The sequence below is a fragment of the Leucopleurus acutus genome, assembly GCF_964270905.1.
Source record: "Leucopleurus acutus genome assembly, chromosome: 10".
Taxonomy (NCBI): Eukaryota; Metazoa; Chordata; class Mammalia; order Artiodactyla; family Delphinidae; genus Leucopleurus; species Leucopleurus acutus.
The window spans coordinates 73,178,896-73,200,024 of record NC_139153.1 but is presented as its reverse complement, the minus strand read 5'-3'; the positions used below and the strand labels follow the sequence as shown (position 1 = coordinate 73,200,024).

Genomic DNA, 21,129 nt, shown 5'->3' with positions numbered 1-21,129 from the left:
CATGGTCCCCACTTTTTGAGCCCCCAATTTTCCAGTGTCCAGGCCAAGGCCAGGATGAACACTCCTCAGGATCTTGGGTCAGAGGTTGTCTCTTGTACACACAGGGATAGGGCGTAAAGACAGCCCTACTTGGAGCTGCCTTCTCCAGAGCACCTGCGATCTCCCGGCCAGACCTCCCGATTCTGAGCACACAGCAGAACTGGCCCCAGCCCTGCACCTGGCATCTCCCAGAGCCTTCTGCGTGCATGCCCCCGACGTGGGACAGTCCAGTGGAACGCGGCACAGCCCCTGAGCCCTCTAGCATCACCTCCTTGCTCTCCCCAGTCCTCTGAGGGAGCACAGACCCCATTCAACACCCAGGGTGAGTGCTGGAGCCATATTCCTGGATCAGAGGTCAGCCTCTACCCCACACAGAGAAGCCAGGCCTGGCCAGTGGCCTGCTGCCTATTCTGACACCCCATGTTTGCCAGAAGAAAATACCATGAGACGTGCTGCAGACCCTCCCCCTGGCATTTATGATGCAACCACCATCCGGCCCCTCCCTGCCCGTCCTGCCTTGTCCCGCAGTCCTCCCACACGAGAAGGTGCCATGGCAGTCTGACCGGGTCCACCCAGGGCCCCCAGCATGCCCGCCCCTGCGCCCAGTTTAGGGTCCCTGCTGACCAGGCTCCTTTTCTCCCCATCACTGTCTGAGCGTCCTGGTCCTCAGGGCTCACCCCCCGCATGGAGCCTGCCCTGACCACAGGACATCCCCTGCTGGCCTCACCCTCTTTCAGCAGCTCCTTCGCTGACTTCCAGGAGCCCTCTCCCCAGGTGTTCCACGCTCTGACCCCTTCAGCTCACTCTTTCTCAAGGGCTCCCTTTCCTTTCACCTCCCCCCTCCCAGCTCTGCCTTCACCCTTGGCTCTCCCCACCATCTCGGGTGTCCTCTTGGGTGACATCATCCACTCCTGTGGACTACAAGACCCCCCAGTCCGTATCTCCTGCCGAGATCTCTCTGCTGAGCACTGATGTCTCCACAGTGGACATCCCACAGGTACCACGAGGTCATTGCATCCAAAGCTGAGGTGCTACTCCTTTTAAAGCCACTCAGTGACGGCACCGCCACCCACCCGGAACACCGGGCGTCAGTGGAGAGCCCCTCTGCTCCGTCACAGCTCCCTCAGTCCTCACCCAACACTTCTCGGCTGCATCCACCTTGCCCCAAATCCAAAGTCCCCACCCTGGTCCAAGCCACCAGGACACTCTCCCGCTGGCGCCTGCCATGTGGCCTTCCTGCTGAGAGTTTTGTGCCCCTTCAATCCATTTTCCACACAGCAGCCAGAGGGATCCTTCAAAAGTACCCATGTCATCATGTCGCACCCCTGTTTAAAAGCCTGCGGTGGCTCACCAAGGCTTCAGAATCCAGCCCCAACCCCAAGGCCCTCCCAGACAGGGCACCAGGACCCACCGCGCAGCCTCATGTGCTGCGAAGTGCAAGCAGAGCAGTGCTTTCTGATGGCCACCTCTGGGCCTTTGCACACCCTGTCGCCTTGGCCTGGGAGGTCCTTCTCCTGCTATGTCACCTGGCTGACACCACCCAGAATGCAAGACTCAACTCAGAAACGGGAGGTACTTCCTCTGGGAAGCCTTGCTGCCCCCATAAGCTTGGTTTCAGACCCTTAAGCCTGTCTCCCTTCATCAGAGCTGCAACAGTTTGGTGCTAGTCGGCAGCCCCCAGGGAGCACACAGGAGCACTCCCGGCTACGTGCCAGGACTGCGGGCGTCGGGCGTGGGGAGTGGGGTGCAAGCCCAACCTTACCTGTCTCTGAGGGCCCGTGGGATCCGACTCTCTCCGTCGAGGGCGGGGTCCGGAGTGCAGGGGCGAGTGGGAAGGGCTGCCGGGCGTGGGGGGCTGTGATGTCTCTGACCGGCCATCGGCCTGGTTCAGCTGGGGTGGCAGGGGCTGAGCCGGCAACAGCCGCAGGTCCTCCTCGGCCAGTGTGTGCATGCCGCGTCCCCGGGGCCGGACGGCGGGCTCCGGCCCTGGCCGCCGACGTTCCTCGCCCTCCTCGGGCAGCGGCCGCAGCTCCTCGGGCTCCTCGTCCGTGGTGCCCGACGTACTAGGCTCAGCCCCCGGGGGGAAGTCCTTCAGCTCTGTCTCCTTGTCAATGATGACCCACTCCTTGCTGTCGAAGTCCTCCTCCTCGGCCAGCGGCACCGAGCGGAAGGCATTGCTCAGGGCCTCCTGTTCCACGGAGGCTGACACGTCCATGCGGCCGCTAGCCTGCCGGTCGGCGTGGCCCGTGTCCACTGACAGCATCTGGGCCGGCTGCGAGGAACAGGCCTGGCGCGAGGGTGAGCCGGGCAGATCCATTCGTGACCTGCAAAGCCACCCAACGTGGGGCTCAGTGCCCAGCCTCTCTGGACCACCAAGGAGGTGGCAAGGTGGAAGCTGATGCCTGAGACCCCCTGACCACTGCACTTCTCCCACCCTGGGCCAGGCTCAGCCACATCCTGGGTTGCCACCCTCCAACCTCAGTCCCTGCAAAGATCTCATTCATTCATTTAGTCATTCATTCAACACACAATTTTTTTTTTTTTTTTTTTTTTTTTTTTTGCAGTACGTGACCCCTCTCACTGTTGTGGCCTCTCCCGTTGTGGAGCACAGGCTCCGGATGCGCAGGCTCAGCGGCCATGGCTCACGGGCCCAGCCGCTCCGCGGCATGTGGGATATTCCCAGACCGGGCACGAACCCGCGTCCCATGCATCGGCAGGCGGACTCTCAACCACTGTACCACCAGGGAAGCCCCAACATGCATTTTTGAATGCCTACTGTGTTCCAGGAATCTAAACAGGCAAAAAGTAAAATCCGGTTCCTGTGCCCAAGGAACACTGTCCTCCAAACCACGCCCAGGAAACTGGATCTTCTGATTTTCCTAAAGGCAATTTGATGTTTGCCCAGCTAGGGCTCCCACCCAACGCGGGCTCTCTCCCGCTGCACCCAGGGCAAACACACCCACCTGGCCCTCGAGTTTGCTGATGGTTTTCTAGCCTCTTTTACCACCACCCTTCAAGCCTACCTGGCTGGTTTCACCACCTCCAGCAAACTCCAGTGACTCCCAGCCCAGGACAAAGTCCGCATGCCTTAGTTTGGCATTCAAGGCCCCTGACGACCAGCCAAAGGCCCCACTTCCCCCTTCCCCTAGCCAGACCCATCTCACATTCATCTGCTTTTCCACGAATTGCTCACACCTCTGTGCCTTTACGAATGCCACTCCCCACACACAGCCTGTCCTCCCACGCTTTGCTGTCCACCCCAGCTCGATGTCACCTCCTGCAGGGAGCTGTTCCCTCCTGCATTGATGGGGGTTAATTTGCCTTTCCAGCGCTGCCTGTGTCCCCTCTCGTCACAGAGAGGAGCATGTGTATGTTTACGAATCTGCCACCCCAGGAGACTGCGAGTTCTGCCAGGCAGGGGCTGGGTCCCTTCTGACCTTTGCTTCTGGGACCCGGATCCTACCTGGGGACATCTCTTCCATCGTTATCGTAACCTGTGCTGTGAATCTCACGTTACTTGCAGAGGTTCTCAACTGGGGAGTACCAGCCCCAAGGTGAGAGTATTCCTGGTTGTAGGATGCTATACAAGGAAGAATTGTCCTCTCCCAGGTGCCAGGGTGCCCCCCTGAGAACCACAGAGGCCTCACTCACACTCAGGCTGCGGACAGGGGGCGGACTGCCATCCTCCCCCCTGCATCGAGCCTGTGAGGGGAAGGGTGAGAGATCAAAGCCTCCTGTGGGGCTTTCTCAACATCATACCCCAGCCTATGTGGGACCTGCCAACTCCAATCTGCACAACATTTTTATCAATTTGTTCATACGGCTTAAAATAAAACCCCCGGAGGGAGGTCACCCAGGTCTTACATTCATACTCCCATGTAAGTGGCTAATGTCACTTCCTTTCCCAAGAGCATGGTTTGTCTAAATAGATGTGAAGGAGAAAGGAAGCCAGAGGAGGAGAGGGGCCGAAGACTGTGGGGGGAGCGGGAATTGAAGAAAGCAGGGAGGTGGGACACCCTGATCTCACCAGCTTCATAGGTTCTCCTGCTCCCAAGTGCCCCAGAGCACCCCAAATGCTTTTGCCCTGCCTGAGATCCTGAAGCTTCCAGAAAATCTCTCCTCAGCCCTCTCCTCTCCCCAGCATCCCTGAAACAAGGGTTCAGTCTGAACCAAACCAATGTGCTCTTCAGGACTGTCTTTGCTCAGGGCATTTCCCACCTCCCTTCTCCATTCGTATCCCTCCCAAACTGCCCCTCCTGACTCTTCCCTGTTTCCTGAACCCTCTGGGCGACCATGGATGAAAATGTGGTCTTCTGGCCCGGGTAGTTCAACCTGTGAGAGTGTGAGTGTGGGGTGAGGGTGTGTGTGTATGAGGGTGTGAGTGTGGTGGGCGTGTGAAAATGAGTGTGTGTGCGTGTGAGAGTATGCGTGTGAGTGTGAGTGCGGTGGACGTGTGAAGGTGAGTGTGTGTGAGTGTGTGGACGTGAGTGTGAGAGTGTGCGTGTGAGTGTAGTGTGTGTGTGTGTGAGCGTGGGGGTGTGTGTGGATGTGAGTGTGTGTGTGAGGGCTGTCGGCTCCCTCCGGACAGGGCCTGCGTCTCTTTGTCCTGGGGTCGCCACAGGGATTGGCACAGGGCTGCCCTGACTCGGGCGTCTCCACACCCCAGAGGGGCACTGTGCCCATCCCAGAGGGGGCGTGCAGTTCGGGGCAGAGTCCAGAGGGGGGTTCCTGGCTGAAGTGGGGCATGAGGAGGCAGGGACCTCCTACCCCAGGGCTGGGCCCCAGGAAGAGACCTCTTTCCTGGTACAGAGAAGGCCTCCGCCTTGCTGTGAGGTGAAGCCCCACCCGGAGCCAAGGGAGGTGGGGTCATGTCTCCCACCCGAGTTTGTCCCACCCATCAGATCTAAGGTGAGGACGGGACCCTGGTCCCTAGCGGCCATCAGCCACCCAAGGCCAACCAGCCACCCTCTCATCCCCCATCCTAAAGGCTCACCTTAAGTCTAAACTCTCCAACACTGCCACCCACCAACCAGGTCCCTCCTTGACATTCAGATCCCTGAGGCCTGACCCCCAAAACTTGGTCTGTCTTCTCCTCAGGGACTCCCGAACCCTTCTCCAGGCCCCTCCCCCAGAGCTGAAGGGGGAGGGGCCTGGAGAAGGCCCCAGCTGCTCTGAGGCATCTGTGATTAGTCCCCAGGGAAAGAGGTTCTGGAAGCACGCCCACCTACATCTCAGCTCTCACCTCCTCCTACACCTTCCTCCAGCCCCACGCCCCTCCGTGGTCTGAGCCGGACCCTCTGCATCCCCCACCCCCTCTCCAGGCTGGTCACTGACTCTAACTGAGTCTGACCCCAGACCCAAGTAGAACCCTCTTAACGCTTCCAAGGTCCCCCCACCTCTGCCTGGGATCTGAACTTTCCTCCAGACCAGGCGTGTGAAGGTTGAGGGGACCAGGGGCCCCTGACCATCCCCCTGGCTCCAGACCCACCTCCTCTCATGCAGTTCCACCCGCCCATCCGCCGTGGACAGCCTCTCCGACTCAGGGCTGTTGACCCTCCGGTAGTGCAGAGAACGGACTGGGGTTGTCGGTGAGTCTGGGGGGACACGCACCGGGGAGCCGGGGAGCCCCGCAACTCGGCTCTGCTCCTCCTCCACCACACAGGGGGTCTGCAGGGCAGGGGAGCTCCATGAGTGGGGCTGACAGGGCAGCTGTGGGCAGGTGGTTTTCTGGGGTGAAGGAGAGAGAGGGAGGTCCGAGCACTGGGATGCCGGTGATCCTGGGATGGGGCCGGGCCAGGGAGGCAGGGCGAGCAGGCAGGCGGCTGGGGAGAGGGGCCCACGGGTGGGGAGCAAGGTGGGAGGGGGAAGGCCACCCGCGTCCCCCTCCGCAGCTGCAGTTACTTTGCCAATGTTGATCCGGAGTTTGTTCCGGTTGACATCTGTCTCCTCCCAGACTTCAGCCTCAGGACCCCCGGGGTGGGGGGCGAGGTGGGGGCTGGAGCCCGGCCCCTCGGGGGGCCGCCCCGGCAGGATCGGAGGTGCGTTCTCCTGGTCACTCAGGTGTTCGCCCTGCAGCACATCCTCAGTGTTTTCCCGGAGCAGGTCGCCGGGCACCGGCGTCACGTTGACCACCCTGTGGAGGCCAGGAGGGGGCCGTGGGCAAGACTGGCAGGGGTGCCCTCTCCTCTAGCACAGGCCCTGGAGACCACCCGCCACCCATGAGAGTGGGCACAGGCAAGGTCTGGCAGGGTCGGGGCGTCCGTAGGCCCATCTCCATCCCTGGCTTGCAAACCCTCTGGGACCAGACCACCCTCAGGTGGCTCAGGTGGTCAGAGGGCTGGAGGGCAATTACGGCCCCACCTGGCTCTGTTTATTCAGGAGATCTCGATGCTCTCCGGCCCTGCCAGCTCCCCACTACATTTCGCTGGCTGGCTTCCTTGAGACTAGGAAATGGGTCTAAAGAAAGAATCACTTTGGAGTTCCTGGACCAATATCTTTACAGACCCGGCACCTCACGTGCTGGCAAGTCCTGTGGAGTCTCTGCAGTGTGTCCCCTGGCTCACCCCTAGGGCTGGGTGGGGAGCCCTTCTCACTCGGGCCCCTCCCTGGGCCACTCTATCTTTGTGCTTTTCAGTTAGATCTGAAATCGCTGACCCATCCATTACAAACATCCCAGACTCAACTAAGAGTGCCTGGAGGGCAGGGGCTGCACATCTCTTCTCGGAGCCCCCACAGGGCCTGGTGCCAGGGCTCAAGACCTGTTCCCTGAATGGATGCGTGTGACCACCAAGAAACAGACAGACTGTGGCGCTGGGGGAATCTCACTCAGGGCTCCCTGCTCCCCAGTAAGGTCAAGAACTCCAAATAAGGATGCCCCCTCCATCTCCAGATTGAAGGGAGAGATGTGGCAGAGCTCCCTGGGATTCAAGAACCCTGCTTCTGAGCACCAAGAACAGGAGAGACAGCCAGGTGTGTCCAGGTAGGAAGAGGAGGAGAGGACTGGTTTCTCAGGTGACACCTCGGGGCAGGGGTCATCTGCCCCCCGTCGCCCCTCCCAAGACTCACCCAAACATGGCTGCCGTCTGCCGGGTGTTCTGCTGGGGCGGGGTGGAGGTGCTCGTGGACAGGAGGGCGTCATTGCCCGCCTTCTCCCAGTCAAAGGCCTCGTTCTCCGCGATGCCCCGCTCCTTCATGCTGTTCTCAAACACTGACATGATCAACTGCAGGGATGGGGGTGGCGGGAGGACAGAGAGGTGACCCAGGGGCTAGCCAGGAGGAGGGGGCAGTTGCTGGGATTGCAGGGGGAAGAGAGGGGCCTTCCAGGACAGGGATGGGCCACGAGGGGGCATTGAAAGAAGGGCACATTGATTTTAAATGACAACATGCACAAAGTATGCAAATCAGCATGCAAATTATCATCTTGACTTAAGCTCCACTGGCTGGACACAAGCCCTTGGAGATCTGTCCCCTGATTTCCAGCCCCAGCCTCCTCTGCCACCTCCACATCTCACCAGAAGCAGCAGGAGTAGTTTCCCAAACCCACCACCTGGGGTCATGCCTCTGCACAGGCTGCTTCCTCTGCCTGCAGTGCCTTTCCCACTGTCTTCTCCACTCTGAAGCCTTCCCTGAATACCCCGCCCACACGATTGGGCACAGAGCAGCGGTTTGAATTGTTCACAGGCCTATCTGCCACCTCTACATTTCTAGCAGCCAGCCCAGGGCCCAGCACAGGGTGTGCTCGAAGCTGTGTGGTCTGGGGCAACCCATGAGGCTGAGCCAGGCCTGGGGGGCTTGGCCTCCCCCTTCCCGAGTAAGGGACCTCTGCCAACAACTGGGTCCCTGGGTTCAGGAGGTGGCGGCCCCACAGACCTTTCCACTTCTGACTTAGCTCTCTCCAGAGGGTTGTCTCTGCTAGCAGGACCCCCTTCACTGCGAGCCCACTGTGTGCCTGACACTATCTGTGCTCCCTGCGGTGTGTAGCCGTGCCTCGCACAGAGTGGATCCTGGGCAGAACATTCTCTGATCAGTGGGTCCCATAGGGGTGTAGTGATGGCGCCTTGGAAAGAGCACTGGACTTGGAGTCAGATGTGCCTGAGCCCTGCCCTGCTCCTAACCAGGCTGTCAGGCCTCAGTTTCCTCATCTATGAGATGGGGATAATCATCCCACTTGGCCTCCTGCAGAGTTTCAGTGTAAAGTCCTTGAAAGCACTTGGCTTCATTAATTGTTAAGTGCTGGAATAATAACATAAAGAACACGCAATATCACCAAAGGCTTGTTTTAAAGCTTAAATGAGTTAATGCAGGAAAAGTACTGAGAACAGGGTGAGCTCTTGATAAATCTTAGCTGTGACTACTGTTTACAAGAGCACACAACAGTTTCTTTCGTGTGGTTGGAAGACCGGGGGAGGTGCTCAGGGCCAAGCCGGCAGGGGCGCAGGGCCTCAGCAGGATGGGTGGCGCTGGAGACAGTCACCCATAGAGAGGCGTCGGGGGCGCAGGAGCAGGCAGGCAGGCTCCCACCTGGTAATCGGGCTTGGTGAAATAGTCGAGGCTGGCGATGTGGTCCAGGAAAAGGTGGAACTCGGAGGGCATGTGCTTCAGCAGCATCCGGTGCTCGTACTTCTCCTTGATCATCCCTACCTGCTCCTGGAGACAAGAGGGCACTGGGAGATGCAGCCCCAGCTGCCCCACACGCCCTCCCTGCCCTCAGACCCAGCTGTACCGCCCTCACCTTGTCCTTGATCTTCCTCCAAGGCAGCTGACCCACTGCAAACTCCACAAGCATGTAGAAGAGGGACCACAGGTCATCGTGGCGGCCCATCTCCTGGGGGTGGGAGCAGGGAGGGGGTCACCCATGGCTCTCAGGTCCTTCCCTGGGAGTGGAGGCTGACCCTTCACTGAGGGACACCAGTCAGGGTGCCTATGGGCAGAGCTGGGGTCTCCCTGAAGTCACGGCTCCATTCCTGACCCGCCAACACACAGAATCCCACAGTCAAAAGTTCCGTGTGTGCTTTCTCAACCACAGAGGTTTGTGATGGGGACAGAGAGGAGGGGATCCCCAATACAAGGAAGAAGGTGACGTCAAGGGGAGACGCCCGCCGAGCCCTCTTCCAATCAGGGTCTCTGGAGGGGCATCTTCCAGCCCCTGCCCTGCACGCCTCTCCCCACCTCCCAACACAGCTGCCTGCCCTGCTCTCTTCCTCAGCAGCATATTCTGCCCCTGACCTCTGCCCTGACTGTTCCCACATCCCTCAGTCCCGCCCTGCCACTCACCCGGTTCTTGTGAGCGTTGACTGAGGCATAGCGAACAGTCCCGCGAAACCCGGCCACATTCCGAGGCTGCAGAGGGGAGGACACCACCAGGAACGTCACCCACTGCCCCGGCCTCGGCCACATCTCAACCCTGCTTACCAAGCCTAATTCTGCCTACTTTAGCCCTGACTGCCTCCTCCCCCATCACCCCCCGCACCCGCCACGGCACTCCCGAGTCGGCCTGGTCAGGAGCAACCTGACACACCAAGCCCAGTCCCAAACCCGTCTCCCGACCCTGCTCGTTGCCCCTGCGTCTGCCCTTGACCAGGCAGACCACAGGGTGTGGAAGTGGCATCCACCCAGGCCAAGGGGGAGAGGGGGACAGGCCGAGTGTGGACCCAGCACTGGGTGACACTGAACACAGGGCCAGGCCTGTCTAGGCAGCTACAGGGAAAACTGGTGAAGGGTCCCCAGGTCAGGGGGTGGGGCGAGGATGCCAGGCTTCCCGTGAGCGGCGGTACTCACGGGCCGAACGTCCCCTGTGGTGTTGGTGTACTGCCGGGCCAGCCCAAAATCCAACATGTAGCACTTTCTGTAGGTGGAGGGCAGCCTGCCCATGGCAAAGTTTGACTGGGGGAAGACAGTAGCTGTGAACCTTGGGGCTCCAGGCCCACCTCAGGGGACACCAAGAAACAGCTCTGGTGAGGGGCCTTCCACCCCACATACACTCACGTGAGAGTAAAACATCAATATGTACAGCAGGCCACGGACCTTATCTGAGGGGCAGGTGTGATTATGCTCATTTTAGATAGGAGGAAACTGAGGGCAAACTGCAGGCTTCTCCAAGATCACACAGCAAGAGGTGACCCAGCCAAGGCCACCTGGCTCCAAATCCTTGGAACTCCCAGCAGGGCTGCGTGGCTTGGTGTAACCGTCCTGCTCTGAGGCATCAGGAGACCAGCATTGTTCTTGCTGTGTGACCTTGGGCCATTCAACCAACCTTTCTGGGCCTCAGTTTTCACCACTTTAAATTGGGTCCAAGCACCAAGATCCAAGATGTTACAAAATCAGCTACTTGGAATCTCTTACCAAGCCCCAGCCCCTCGTCGCCCTTCCTTCTTCAATCCTTCCATCCTTCCCCAACCCCTTCACCTTTCCAGGTTCAAGGACTATTCAGGTCAGGGGTGAGAAAAAGGAAGAGAAGAGAAAAGAGGGGAGGACACCGGCACGCCCAAGGGGCAGGCAGGGGTGCTCCTGAGAGGCAGGGGAGAGGAAGAGTTGGAACTTGGGATGGAGAGCAGGAGGAGGCGACGGGTAGAAGAGGCTGTCCCCACCCAACCACTGCCCTGGAGAAGAAACCAGGGGACCCAGGGAAGGCGAGGAGGCGGGGTGTGTGCTTCAGAGGAGGGGGCAGCCCTCACCGGCTTGATGTCGCGGTGCAGGAAGCCCACGGAGTGGATGGCCTCGATGGACTCCAGGATCTGCTTGCCCAGCCGCAGAGTGGTGCTCAGCGTGAAGGTGCCCCGAGGCTGGCTGCGTCGCAGGTCAGCCAGGTTCCGGCCCTGGGTGGGGGTGGGGGTGGGGACAGGCCCAGCTCAGCTGCCACCCGACCACCACCGCCATGACACTCTGCCCAGCCTCGCCCCAAAGGCTTGCGGCCACTCCCCATTCCTCCCAGGGCCACAGTCTCCATCCCACCCCAGGAGCCACCACCAGAGCTCCCGGGGGAGAGTGAAGGGAGGACGGGCCACGGGGACTCACCTGGAGCTGCATCACTACATAGTTAAACTTCTCGTTGCGGCCACAGCCAATGAACCTGCACACGTGGTCTTTCCCTGAGGGACACAGACAGGGGTCTCCCAACTCCTACTCCTTCTTCCTCACTCCCAGCCCTAAGGTGGGCTTCCCGTGCACTCTTGATTCCTGGTTCCCCCAGCCCTGGCCCCATGGCCACTTCTCCCACCTCCCCCTGCCCTTAGGCCCATCATCACTCTTGGACTCTGTTCCCACATCCCCTCGCCCATCACCTCTCAGCCCCTGGCTCCATCACCTCTTCCCTCCCATCTTGCCCTGGACCCGCACCTTGCAGCTTTTTGAGCACAGCCACCTCCATCTTGAGGACCTGCTTGGGCTGCTGGGCCGACTCCACCTTCAGGGCCACATTCTCCCTGGTCAGCAGGTCCATGGCCTCGTAGATCTCACCAAAGCCCCCGCCCCCGATCTTTTTGAGCTACAGAGATGGGTGAAAGGGGAATAGGGGACACAGGGATCGGCTGAACAGCTCCTCACCCCACCCATTACTGGGTCACTTCCTTCACTGATGGGGGCAGGGGCTGTCCTTGAAGGGGAGGACCCCGTGGCTCCCTTCTTCACCCCACCCACCCGTGCTCCCACCTCCTCTCCTAGTGCTGGAGACAGAGAGCTCAGTCCATGGGTGTACAACTATTCACAGACACACACACACACACACACACACACACACACACACACACACACACGCATGGGGCTAGATGTCAGAGTGGGCAGTGGGAAAGTTATGAGACCTGAGACTCCACAGAGACAAGGAGACAAGCCGATGCAGGATTCTGAAGAGATAATGGGCCATCGTGGGCCATTTTAAGGACAATAAATATCACGCCTTTTAAGGACAATAAATATCACGCTCCCCCCATCCCCCACCTAGACTGAGCCGCCTCCGTCCAGAAGCCAAACTAATTTCCAGAACCTTGCAGCTTCAGGTGGGTCCCTCCCCCAGGGAGGCCAGCCCTTCCTGGGGTTGGCAGTCTCCTGAAAGACGACACCAGGGGCAGAGAGCATTTAGAGGGAAGTGTTCGGGGGGAGGGGACTCAGCAAAGGGTGTTCTCTGCCCAGGCCCCCTGCTGAAGCTCACGTCACTCCCGAGGCCCCAGGTCAGACGCCCCAAACCAGGGTGAGCCTCCTGTCCAGGGGAACATGGTGGGGATGGAGGTTTGAAGAGACTCTGTGTGTTCCCAGGGAGCATTGCAGTGGAGCTCTGATGTTCTGGGCAGGCAGTGAGAAAAGGCAGAGGGGAGAACTGTGACAGGCGGAATTGGCCAGGGGAGATGAGCAAAGCTGAGTTACGGGGCGGGATTAAGTCAGGGGCCCAGGGGTCTTGGAGAGTGAGGGTGCTGCTGGCAATGATGGGGGGACAGGGGAGAAGGTGCTGAGTTCCGAGTTGGGACTCATTTGGCTTAAGAAAGATGTACACCTCTTTCCGCCAGCTTTCCGTGTCGTCATAATGGTGCGCACAAAGGTCCCAGCTGATGCTCTCAACAGCATCAACAAAAGTGAGGCAAATGCCAGGTTCTTATTAGGCTTTGCTGCTCCAAAGTCACCGTCCAGTTTCTAACTGGGATGCTGAAGCATGGTTACACTGGCGAGTTTGAAATCACTGATGCTCACAGAGCTGGGAAAATTATTGTGAACCTCACAGGCAGGCTAAACAAGTGTAGAGTGATCAGCCCCGGATTTGATGTGCAGCTCAAAGAGCTAGAAAAATGGCAGAATAATCTGCTTCCGTCCCGTCAGTGTGGTTTCATTGTACTGATAACCTCAGCTGGCATCATGAACCGTGAGGAAGCAAGATGAAAAAACACAGGAGGGAAAATCCCGGAATTCTTTTTCTAGGGATGTAACACATCTGTGCAAAGAAAATGCCTCAACAGAAAAAAAAAAAAAAAAGCTAAACAGTTCAATTCTCCCCTCTCCAGGGAGCCCCCCACCCATGGGTGGCCTGACCTCTTCCAGAGTCCTCACTTGTGTCCTGTTGGCTTGTAACATGCCAGCCGCAGCTGGGCTTGCTCATGATTGGATGGAGGCTGCTCTGAGCATCTGTAAACTCCTGACTCTAAGCCTCCTGCATCTGAGCCCGCCCCTTGGCATTTATTCAGCACGCGGATGCCCAATAAATGTTTAATGGTGGTTGAAACATGGGAATGGTGAGAGATAGGGGGCAGGGCAGAGCTGAGGACTGCGAGTTCCCAGCAGGTTACAGTTGTAAACACTCTAGAAAAAGAGAGAAGGGATGAAGGGAAGATTTGGAAGACAAGTGGAAGGCTGGCTGGGTTCTTGTGCCCAGGAAAGAGGAGGGAGGAAGAACAGTGATAAACCGGGGTCCCTCTCTACTTGAGATGAAAGTTAAGGTCAGACTTCTAGCAGAATTTCAGAACAGGAGGAGACAGATGCAGACTCAAGGGAAGCAATGGCATGTCTTCCTCTGGGAACGTGAAACTCAGGGGAGATTCTAGTATCGTCTAGATTCCTTTATGGTTTTCTTTGTGGGAACGTGGAGGAAACACCTCGTTTTCTGTGCTCCAGACTCACAGACATCATCTCAGCTCATCCCCAGAGGCTCCCAGCAACACAGGTAAGGAAGGTCACAGGAGTTGTCATTTTGCACAAAAGGAAAACTTAGGCACAGAGAGTTAAGTACCTTGCCTCAGTTCACACTGCTAGTAAGTTGCAAAGCCGGGTTTCACTTAAACCCAGGGAATCTGATGCAGAACCCACAGTCTTAACTGAAATAATAGGAACCATTGACTCTACTGTGATTAACAGTGTGAGTGCTGAGATTCAAGGCCAGATCTGCCAGGCTCCAAAATCCTTGCTGGAGATGGTAAGGAGGGCTTGGGGCACCCAAGACATTTCTGACACCTACTGTCCAGTTTCCCAGGATGCCAAAGGGTATTTCTCTACCACCTCCACTTCCAAACAGAGTCTGTTTCTCTTTCCTTAGTTCCTTCCTCACCCTCCACCCACCCATTACAGAACCTCTGGGGGCAGGGGAGTACTGCAGGCACCCTAATAATACTTTTAGGAGGCCATGAAAATGTTTTCATTTCTTTTACAATCAGAAGGGGGAAATGAACTTTTAGGTCAAAAAAATTTTATTATATAGTATTAATTTATTCCTCATTATAGCAATGCAGTCATACAATTGCAATCTTTAGTACTTTATTATGTTGGAAGGGGCCGGTAAGGGCAAAAGTGCCCAAGGTCCACGAAAGTCACAAAACAGCTTTGCCCACAGCCCAGTGACAGGAATGTTCTCTCAACCTCCCTGCACCAGACCCTATTCCTCCCCTCCTAAATTTTTTCTGGACCCTCTCCCCTGCCGAAGGACCTCAAGAAACATGACACAATAGGACTAGCATTCACTTAGGAAAAAGGAAACCAGGTTTCTTGGCCCAGCTCTGGGTGAACTGGGGTGAGTTTCTGCTTTTCCCCTTCTGTAAAATGAGAGTTGGACTAGAATATATGTCACAACTCTCCCTCCGTTCTCTGATCCTGATTCTCAGATGGGCTAATTCTTAGGAAGCAACATAGTTCAGTGACTGTTGCCCCAGCAGTCAGACAAACCTGGTTCCACCGACTAGTCACGGGAACTTGGCAAGTTAGCTAATCCCTGTGCCTCAGTTTCCACAACTGTGAAACGGGGATAATAACAGTATCTACTCCATAGGTTGTTGAGATAATGCTTGTAAGGCATTTTGCATAGCGCCCGGCCACAGTAAGTGCTCAAAATAAATGCTAAGTTTTTATTGTTATTATACTTTGACGTTCTGATTCTAAGGGGCACCCCTCAAGAAGAAAAAAATGCTATTATTTTTAAATACTCCACCAAATGCCATGGACCCTCATTTTCTCTTGGCACAGCCCATCTGGGCAGTTTTCTTGGTTCCTGAGCTGTGCCTCACTCTCTGTCTGTCCCTCGTGGAGACTGGCTGAGGGCAGGCATCTGGCACCCCACCCTCTCTATTTCTCCAGGGTCCAGAGAGGGAGGGGAAAGCGAGGTCACCTGGCAAAGACTGAGGGCTTGCCCCTTTCCCCTCCCCCCCCCGCCACTTCTCTCCCCACTCATCTCCCACCCCCTCCCTCAAAAAGCACAGGAAATTTCTAACCCAATTTCACTATGTGCATGAATACCCTCTTTTTCTCACCTATTCAATGCAAAAGTCCTCCTGCCTCCAATCTGCCAGAAACTATGCCCTGAGCAGGACCCGGAGGGGGTGAGGGTGGCGTCGTGGAGGAACACGCCTCCCTTTGCCAGACCCTCATGCCTTTGATTACTGCCCCGGCTCCTCCTCTCCCAGTTTCTGTCCCCTTCCTCTCCCCCTCAGGAAGTCCCCCTCTGGGACATAGACAGCCCTTTCCCTCAGCTCTCGGGGCTCCTCCAGCTCCATCCCTCACCTCCTCCAGTCCCAGAGACATCTCTGACAACGTTGCCACCTTTGCCCCTCTCCCTGGCCACTAGGAGACCTGCCCACTGGGTAGTTGTTGCCATGGAGACCTGCCCGCAGCCAGGCCCCACTCTCCTCTCAACCCCGCACCTCTGGTGAGCCGAGCACCCACCCTAGGCAGACCCACAAGCTCACATAGTCACCCCAAATTCTGCCCCACATCATCCTGCCCCCATAAAAACAGGACATCAGAGTGCCCTCAAGCATCGGAAAGAAAAGGGGGGCGGTGGGACAGGGATTGATTTTTCATAGGTTCCGCTCAACATACACTACACTGCCTTTGCCTCGACCCTCATGTGTCGCCCTCCCATCCGAGAGGCAAAGCCCTGAAGAGCTCGGACTACAACTCCCAGCAGACCGAGCAGCCCGAAGTCCTGGGCTGGAGGAGCAAGGCACGCTGGGAGATGGAGTCTCGGCATGTTGCACCTGCCGCAGGAAGCAGTGAAGGGAGGAGGATGGATAGAGAAGATGGAGTGCGGATGCGGTGGGAGTCGCCTTCAGGTCCTCTCTCCCCGAACCCAAGCTTTTCTGTCCTCTGCGGAAGAGGAGGGGCTCACTCATTGCCCTTCTCCAAGGTCCAGCAGAGAAACGGCCCCCTCCCCCACCCCCGCCCTCCTCCCCTCAATGAGCTCTGCAGCTCCTGCTCTGACATCCAACCAGGAGTTGTTGCAGGCTGGGCCCGACCAACTTGACCTAGCGGGGAAAGGGGTGAGAGACGGCGGGGTTGGAGAGAGGGCACTGGGAGAAAGCGATTGTCCACAAGTGTAGGCAAAATAATGACCTGCAAGCCATATGCAGATGAGCTTAGGGGCACCTCCCTCTTAGGGTAGGGGCGGCAAGGCACCTCTTTTAACAGGTCTCCAGATCCTCTCCTCCCATCCTCCCCCACCCGTCCCTCTACCCTGCTGGGTCACTCACTCACCACCTTCCAGCGATCCTTGACCACGTAGTTGGCCGGCAGGATGTCGGCCTGCTCCCCTCCCCCACTCATGTTGGTTTCGTCCTTAAGAGCGGCCGCTAGGCACTGCATCCGCCAGCCGGAGGGAGGGGTGTCCGCAGGGCCTGCCCTGAGGGGGCCATCTACCTGGGGGAGTGGGGAGGGACTGTGAGGGGGGCAGGCTAGGACCCGGGACCCACTTGCAGATATGGAGGAGGGGAGTTCCATTCTCCTGGCAGGCATCTTTCCCTGGCCCACTGGGTGGATGCTCCAGGGGTCAATGGGGGAAACATTGTGTAAAAATCAAGTGGAGGTCAGAGGAGAAGACAGAAATGCCATTCACAGTAAGGGAGATACAAACTGCAAACTGGAGATGTGAAAACCAGCAATGGGCACACACATGTAATGGAAAAAGGAGAGGAAAATGATTTGTGAACAGGCTGTGGGGAAAGGGTTTCCCAAAGAGACATGCTAACTAATGTGGGGAAGACTTGCTGACCGAGGGGAGCACCAGACTGGAATCAGTGCCTAGGCCGGGGAGACCTGAGCCAAGAAGGACCAGTCTGGGGATTCGATCTGTAGCCCCCACACCCGCACATTTCCCGTGCCACACCGTTCCCAAGGAACTGTGTATCTGAGGCTTATTGAAAGGGGAGACCTGCTGAACCAAAGGGTGACCCAGGGAAGACACACACCGGAGTGACAGAGACCTCCAATCAACCATGAGAGATGTGATTATCTGAAAATGAGGAGCTACCCAACAGCCCCTTGAGGACGGTGCTGAGTGAGGAGGCTGCCACCGTACTCAGAGCTGAGCCCAAACCACTGACACGGCCATGGGGGTGAGAAGCAAGGACGTGAGTGACGGGGTGAACATAAGGCGATGGATTCAAGACATGGATTTTAGAGGTATGGCAGCCCTGTGGCCACTCAGAGGGAGAGAGGCAGGCTGAACTGGGGGGAGGTGAGGACAGCGGGGAAGTGGAAGCGACCTAAGAGAAGGCAGATGTGCCAGGGGGCAGTGGGTCTGGATGGCCAGTGGGTGAGAGAGCCTCTGCCCACACTTTTCTGTGTCTGCTAAGGAAGAAACACAGCTCTTGTCGCATTCGGATAGGTAGAAGTTGGATATCAGGGGGAGTGTCCCAAGTGTGAGGGCTGGGAAAGCCAGCCAGGGTTACCCAGGGGAATGTCAGTGTGCGCATGTGTGCGTCTGTGTGTGTACCCTCTGTGTGAGTGTGTATATGTCTTTGTGTGTCTTTTTGTGTGTGTCTATGTGTCTGTGTCTTTGTGTCTGTACATCTGCGTCCACGTGTGCTTATGTGTGGTTTTGTGTCTGTTGGTGTGTGATGTGCCCGTGTGTGGGCAGGGTTGAGATCTCTGAGATCTCTGCCACCCCGGTACAGGAGTGGATCTTTTCCTCTCTCCCTTCCCCCTACACTTTTTATAAGTACACGGCTCTGGCCTCCCAGTGACCCAGGACAGTCACAGATAGAAGGAAGTTCCTCAGGCTGGATATGGTGGGGGAGGTGGAGAGGAGGAAAGTGCCTAAGATACCAGTGGATGGGGCGGGAACTCCATGAGCCTGTCTTTACTTGGGATGGACTCATTCCCCAGGGCTCCTGTGTCTGACCATCCAGGTACAGGGGCAGCGTGGGATAGCGAAGGCGTGGAAACAACCTTCCACAGGTCATGGTGTGCTGTGAGGGATCTTCAGGGAGAGGGACACTGTCACTCTTGTTCTGCCAAATGACTCAGCTGACTGTTTCCTCCAATCCACACAACTTCAGAGTATCAGGACTGTGAGGATATCAAATAGGCCTCTGCCTTCCTTCTGCCAAGTGGCAAATGGGGCATCAGGAATTCAGAGGGCAGTGAGAGCAGTGGCAGGATGAAGGGAGAGGGAGCGATGGGGGATTCTGAAATAAAGGCGGAGAGACAAGTTGAGGACAAGATCGAAGAAGCGATTGAACCAGTAGGGAGGGAGCCTTAAGGAGTTAAACAGGGTGACCTCTGGTGGGCCTTCCAGTCCTGTGATGGTGGATTCTATAGACTGATGAGGAAGATGTGAGTCCTGCCCCCATTCTATAGATGGGCAAGCATAGAGGAACAGGTGAGGTGGGAAAAGGGGGAGTGGAGGCAGGAGGATAAATGAGGGTTCCCTGCCTCTCCCTGCCCACCATCCTTCCCACTCTCTGCCTCAGAGGACTGCACTCAGCCCAGGCTAGGGTTGGATGACACAGACACAAGGGACCTGACTGCCCCATGACCGCCCCCTCAGGACCCTTTAGTGTGTGGAGGGATGGGTGTGTGGAGAGAGAGGGCTTGTGGAGGAGGTTTTATATCTGTCAGCAAGTGTGTGTGTATGAGAGTGTGGGACCGATGATGTGTGTGTGTGCGTGCAGGTGTGTATGTTGGGGGTGTATATCTAGGTGGTTGCGAGCTCATCATGGCATGTGCATGTAAGTGTTGGCGTGCACCTATGCAAGGTGTAAGCCAGGTGTGTGTGGGAATCTGGGAGCCCAGGTAAGGAGAGGTGAGGGAGATCAGTGAGGGGTAATGGGAACAGGTGAAGAGAGGTGTGGAAGGGGGCACAGGGAATGCAGGGGACAAGGGTGACAGGATCAGAGGAGGAGGTTGCATAAGACAGAGACAGGTGAGGGATAATCATGACAGGTGAAGAGGGGACAAGACCATGAATGGGGCTTCTGGGCACAGTTGAAGAGATGAGGAAGTAGGCAAGGAGGCTGGTGGGAGGACAAGGGAGAGAGGTTATGGAGAGAGCAGGGAACGACTGTCAGGGACGCCAGGAGAGTGAAGCCATAGGGACGGGGACAGAGGTGAGAAGCGAGGAGCAAAACCCCTGGAGGACAGGCTGGAGAGGGTGGGTGTGCTGGGGGCAGGGCGCCGATCCAGGCCTCGGGATGCGGCCCAGGCTGTGTAGGCCAGCGTCCCACCTCGGGCGGAGACGGAGACGGCACAGGGAGGGGGAACTGGAGAAGGCTGCGCTGGGAGGTGAGCCAGGCCAGAGGCCCGATGGGTTCACGGAAGGAGACCCCTCCCCGACCCCCGCCCGGCCGGCCGGCCCCGCCCCGCCTCGCCTCGGCTCGCCTCGCCTCACCTGCTCTGAGCCCGCTGCGGCTGCGGCTGCGGCTGCGGCGGCGGAGGCAGCGGCTCCAGGCGGCGCATCCCCCGGGGACGGGGCGGAGAGGGGGCGGGGGCGGGGGCGGCTCAGTGCGGTGCTGGGAGTCCCGCTCCCTCCGGCGGCGGTGGCGGCGGCCTCCCGACCGGGACCATCCCGGCCCGGCCCGGCCCGGATCCTTCTCGGGCGACGGCGACGGCGGCGGCAGCGGCAGAGCGGGGAGCTGCCCACAATGCACTGCGCCGCCAGCATCAGCACCAGCCCTGACATCACCTCCTCACCGCCCCGGCTCTTACATCACCGCCCTTGCTCTGACATCACAGTCTACTCTGCTCCTTTCTCCACTCCTGCGGCCCTAGGACTCTCTCTCGTATGGACCTGTTTCTGATCATAGATTCTCTTCACTGGTCTCTGCCATTCGCTTGACCCCCATCCCCCAGCAGGGCCCTGTCACTCTTTACCTGTCCCCACAATCCTCACCTGTCTCCATCCTGCTTTATCTTCTCCACTCCCAGCGTGTCTCTATCACTCCTCACCTGTTCCCATCAGCCTCAACTGATTTTCCCACATAATCTTCCATACGTTCATGTTACTTTCCTCTAAACTCATTTCCCCTCACCTGTACCCATCCTCTCATAAGCCCCCCCCATTTCTTCTAACACCATCCCTCACCTGTAACTCTCACCTCGCCGTATATATATATACACCTTACCTCCTGGCTCAGCCTGGCCCTTTCTTTCTTTGGTCCTTTCTCCCATCTGTTGACAAACTCTCGTTTCTCTTAGCAAATTAGATGCACACTCTTTACTGTGACATGAAACATTCTTCCCAATATGGGCCCAGAGAGGCTATTATTACCCTTCTGACAGATTGGATTACTCAACATTCCTGAGCATACTTTTGCAATTTGTCTCTCTCAGGTCCCTTCCTTCCATCCTTCTTGTCTTCAACAAATGCACACTGAGTAACTTCAACAGCAACCACAACGACAACAACAATAATAATAGCAGTAACGATTTACTCCTGCCAGACACTGTTCTGACCTTTCACATATTAACTCATTTAACCCTCATAACAACCCTTTGAGGTAGCGTATTAGTGTTATACCCATTGTATAGATGAGGAAACTAAGATGCAGAGAGGTTGAATAATTTGCCTTAAGTTACGTACACAGCTAACAAGTGGCAGAGCTGGGATTCAAACCCTGGCCCCAGGGTGCATACTTCTAACCTCTATGCTGGCAAGAAGGATCATTGAATCTGCAAAAGTGGCCAGAAGAGACTTCTTGGAGGAGGTGCACTTGACTGTAATTTGAAGGATTAGTAGGAGTTTTTCAACAGATGAGTGGGGCCAGGGCAGAGGGTGGGACAGACTTCCAGGCTGAGAAGATAGTGTGTGGTGAGCTGGGGGTGACCTTGTGCAAGATCATTAATGATGGGCCTTGTGTGCTGTGCTAAGGAGATTAGATTCTCTCCATTTAGTTTTTGGAAGCATAGTGGACA

General features: G+C 57.2%; 1 protein-coding gene and 1 pseudogene across 2 annotated transcripts in view; one reads left to right on the top strand and one right to left on the bottom strand.

Annotated features, from left to right (window-relative positions):
- TTBK1 (tau tubulin kinase 1) overlaps nt 1-19,898 on the bottom strand; it is a gene marked incomplete at its 3' end in the record, with an annotated part of 38,952 nt that extends 19,054 nt beyond the window's left edge. The window contains exons 1-13 of the mRNA XM_082847496.1: nt 19,607-19,898; nt 16,474-16,635; nt 11,374-11,521; nt 11,053-11,126; nt 10,713-10,853; nt 9,817-9,921; nt 9,313-9,378; nt 8,771-8,863; nt 8,560-8,685; nt 7,105-7,259; nt 5,941-6,172; nt 5,528-5,706; nt 1,802-2,363 (exon numbers count right to left, since the gene is read on the bottom strand). Of these exons, the coding sequence (XP_082703622.1) occupies nt 1,802-2,363; nt 5,528-5,706; nt 5,941-6,172; nt 7,105-7,259; nt 8,560-8,685; nt 8,771-8,863; nt 9,313-9,378; nt 9,817-9,921; nt 10,713-10,853; nt 11,053-11,126; nt 11,374-11,521; nt 16,474-16,635; nt 19,607-19,897 (2,334 nt within the window). The 5' untranslated portion in view covers nt 19,898. The remainder of the gene's footprint in view (nt 1-1,801; nt 2,364-5,527; nt 5,707-5,940; nt 6,173-7,104; nt 7,260-8,559; nt 8,686-8,770; nt 8,864-9,312; nt 9,379-9,816; nt 9,922-10,712; nt 10,854-11,052; nt 11,127-11,373; nt 11,522-16,473; nt 16,636-19,606) is intronic.
- LOC309966906 (small ribosomal subunit protein uS8-like) lies at nt 12,527-13,045 on the top strand (annotated as a pseudogene). Its single transcript has one exon. The product of its transcript is annotated as a small ribosomal subunit protein uS8-like (transcript).
- Nucleotides 19,899-21,129: the final 1,231 nt, after the last annotated feature.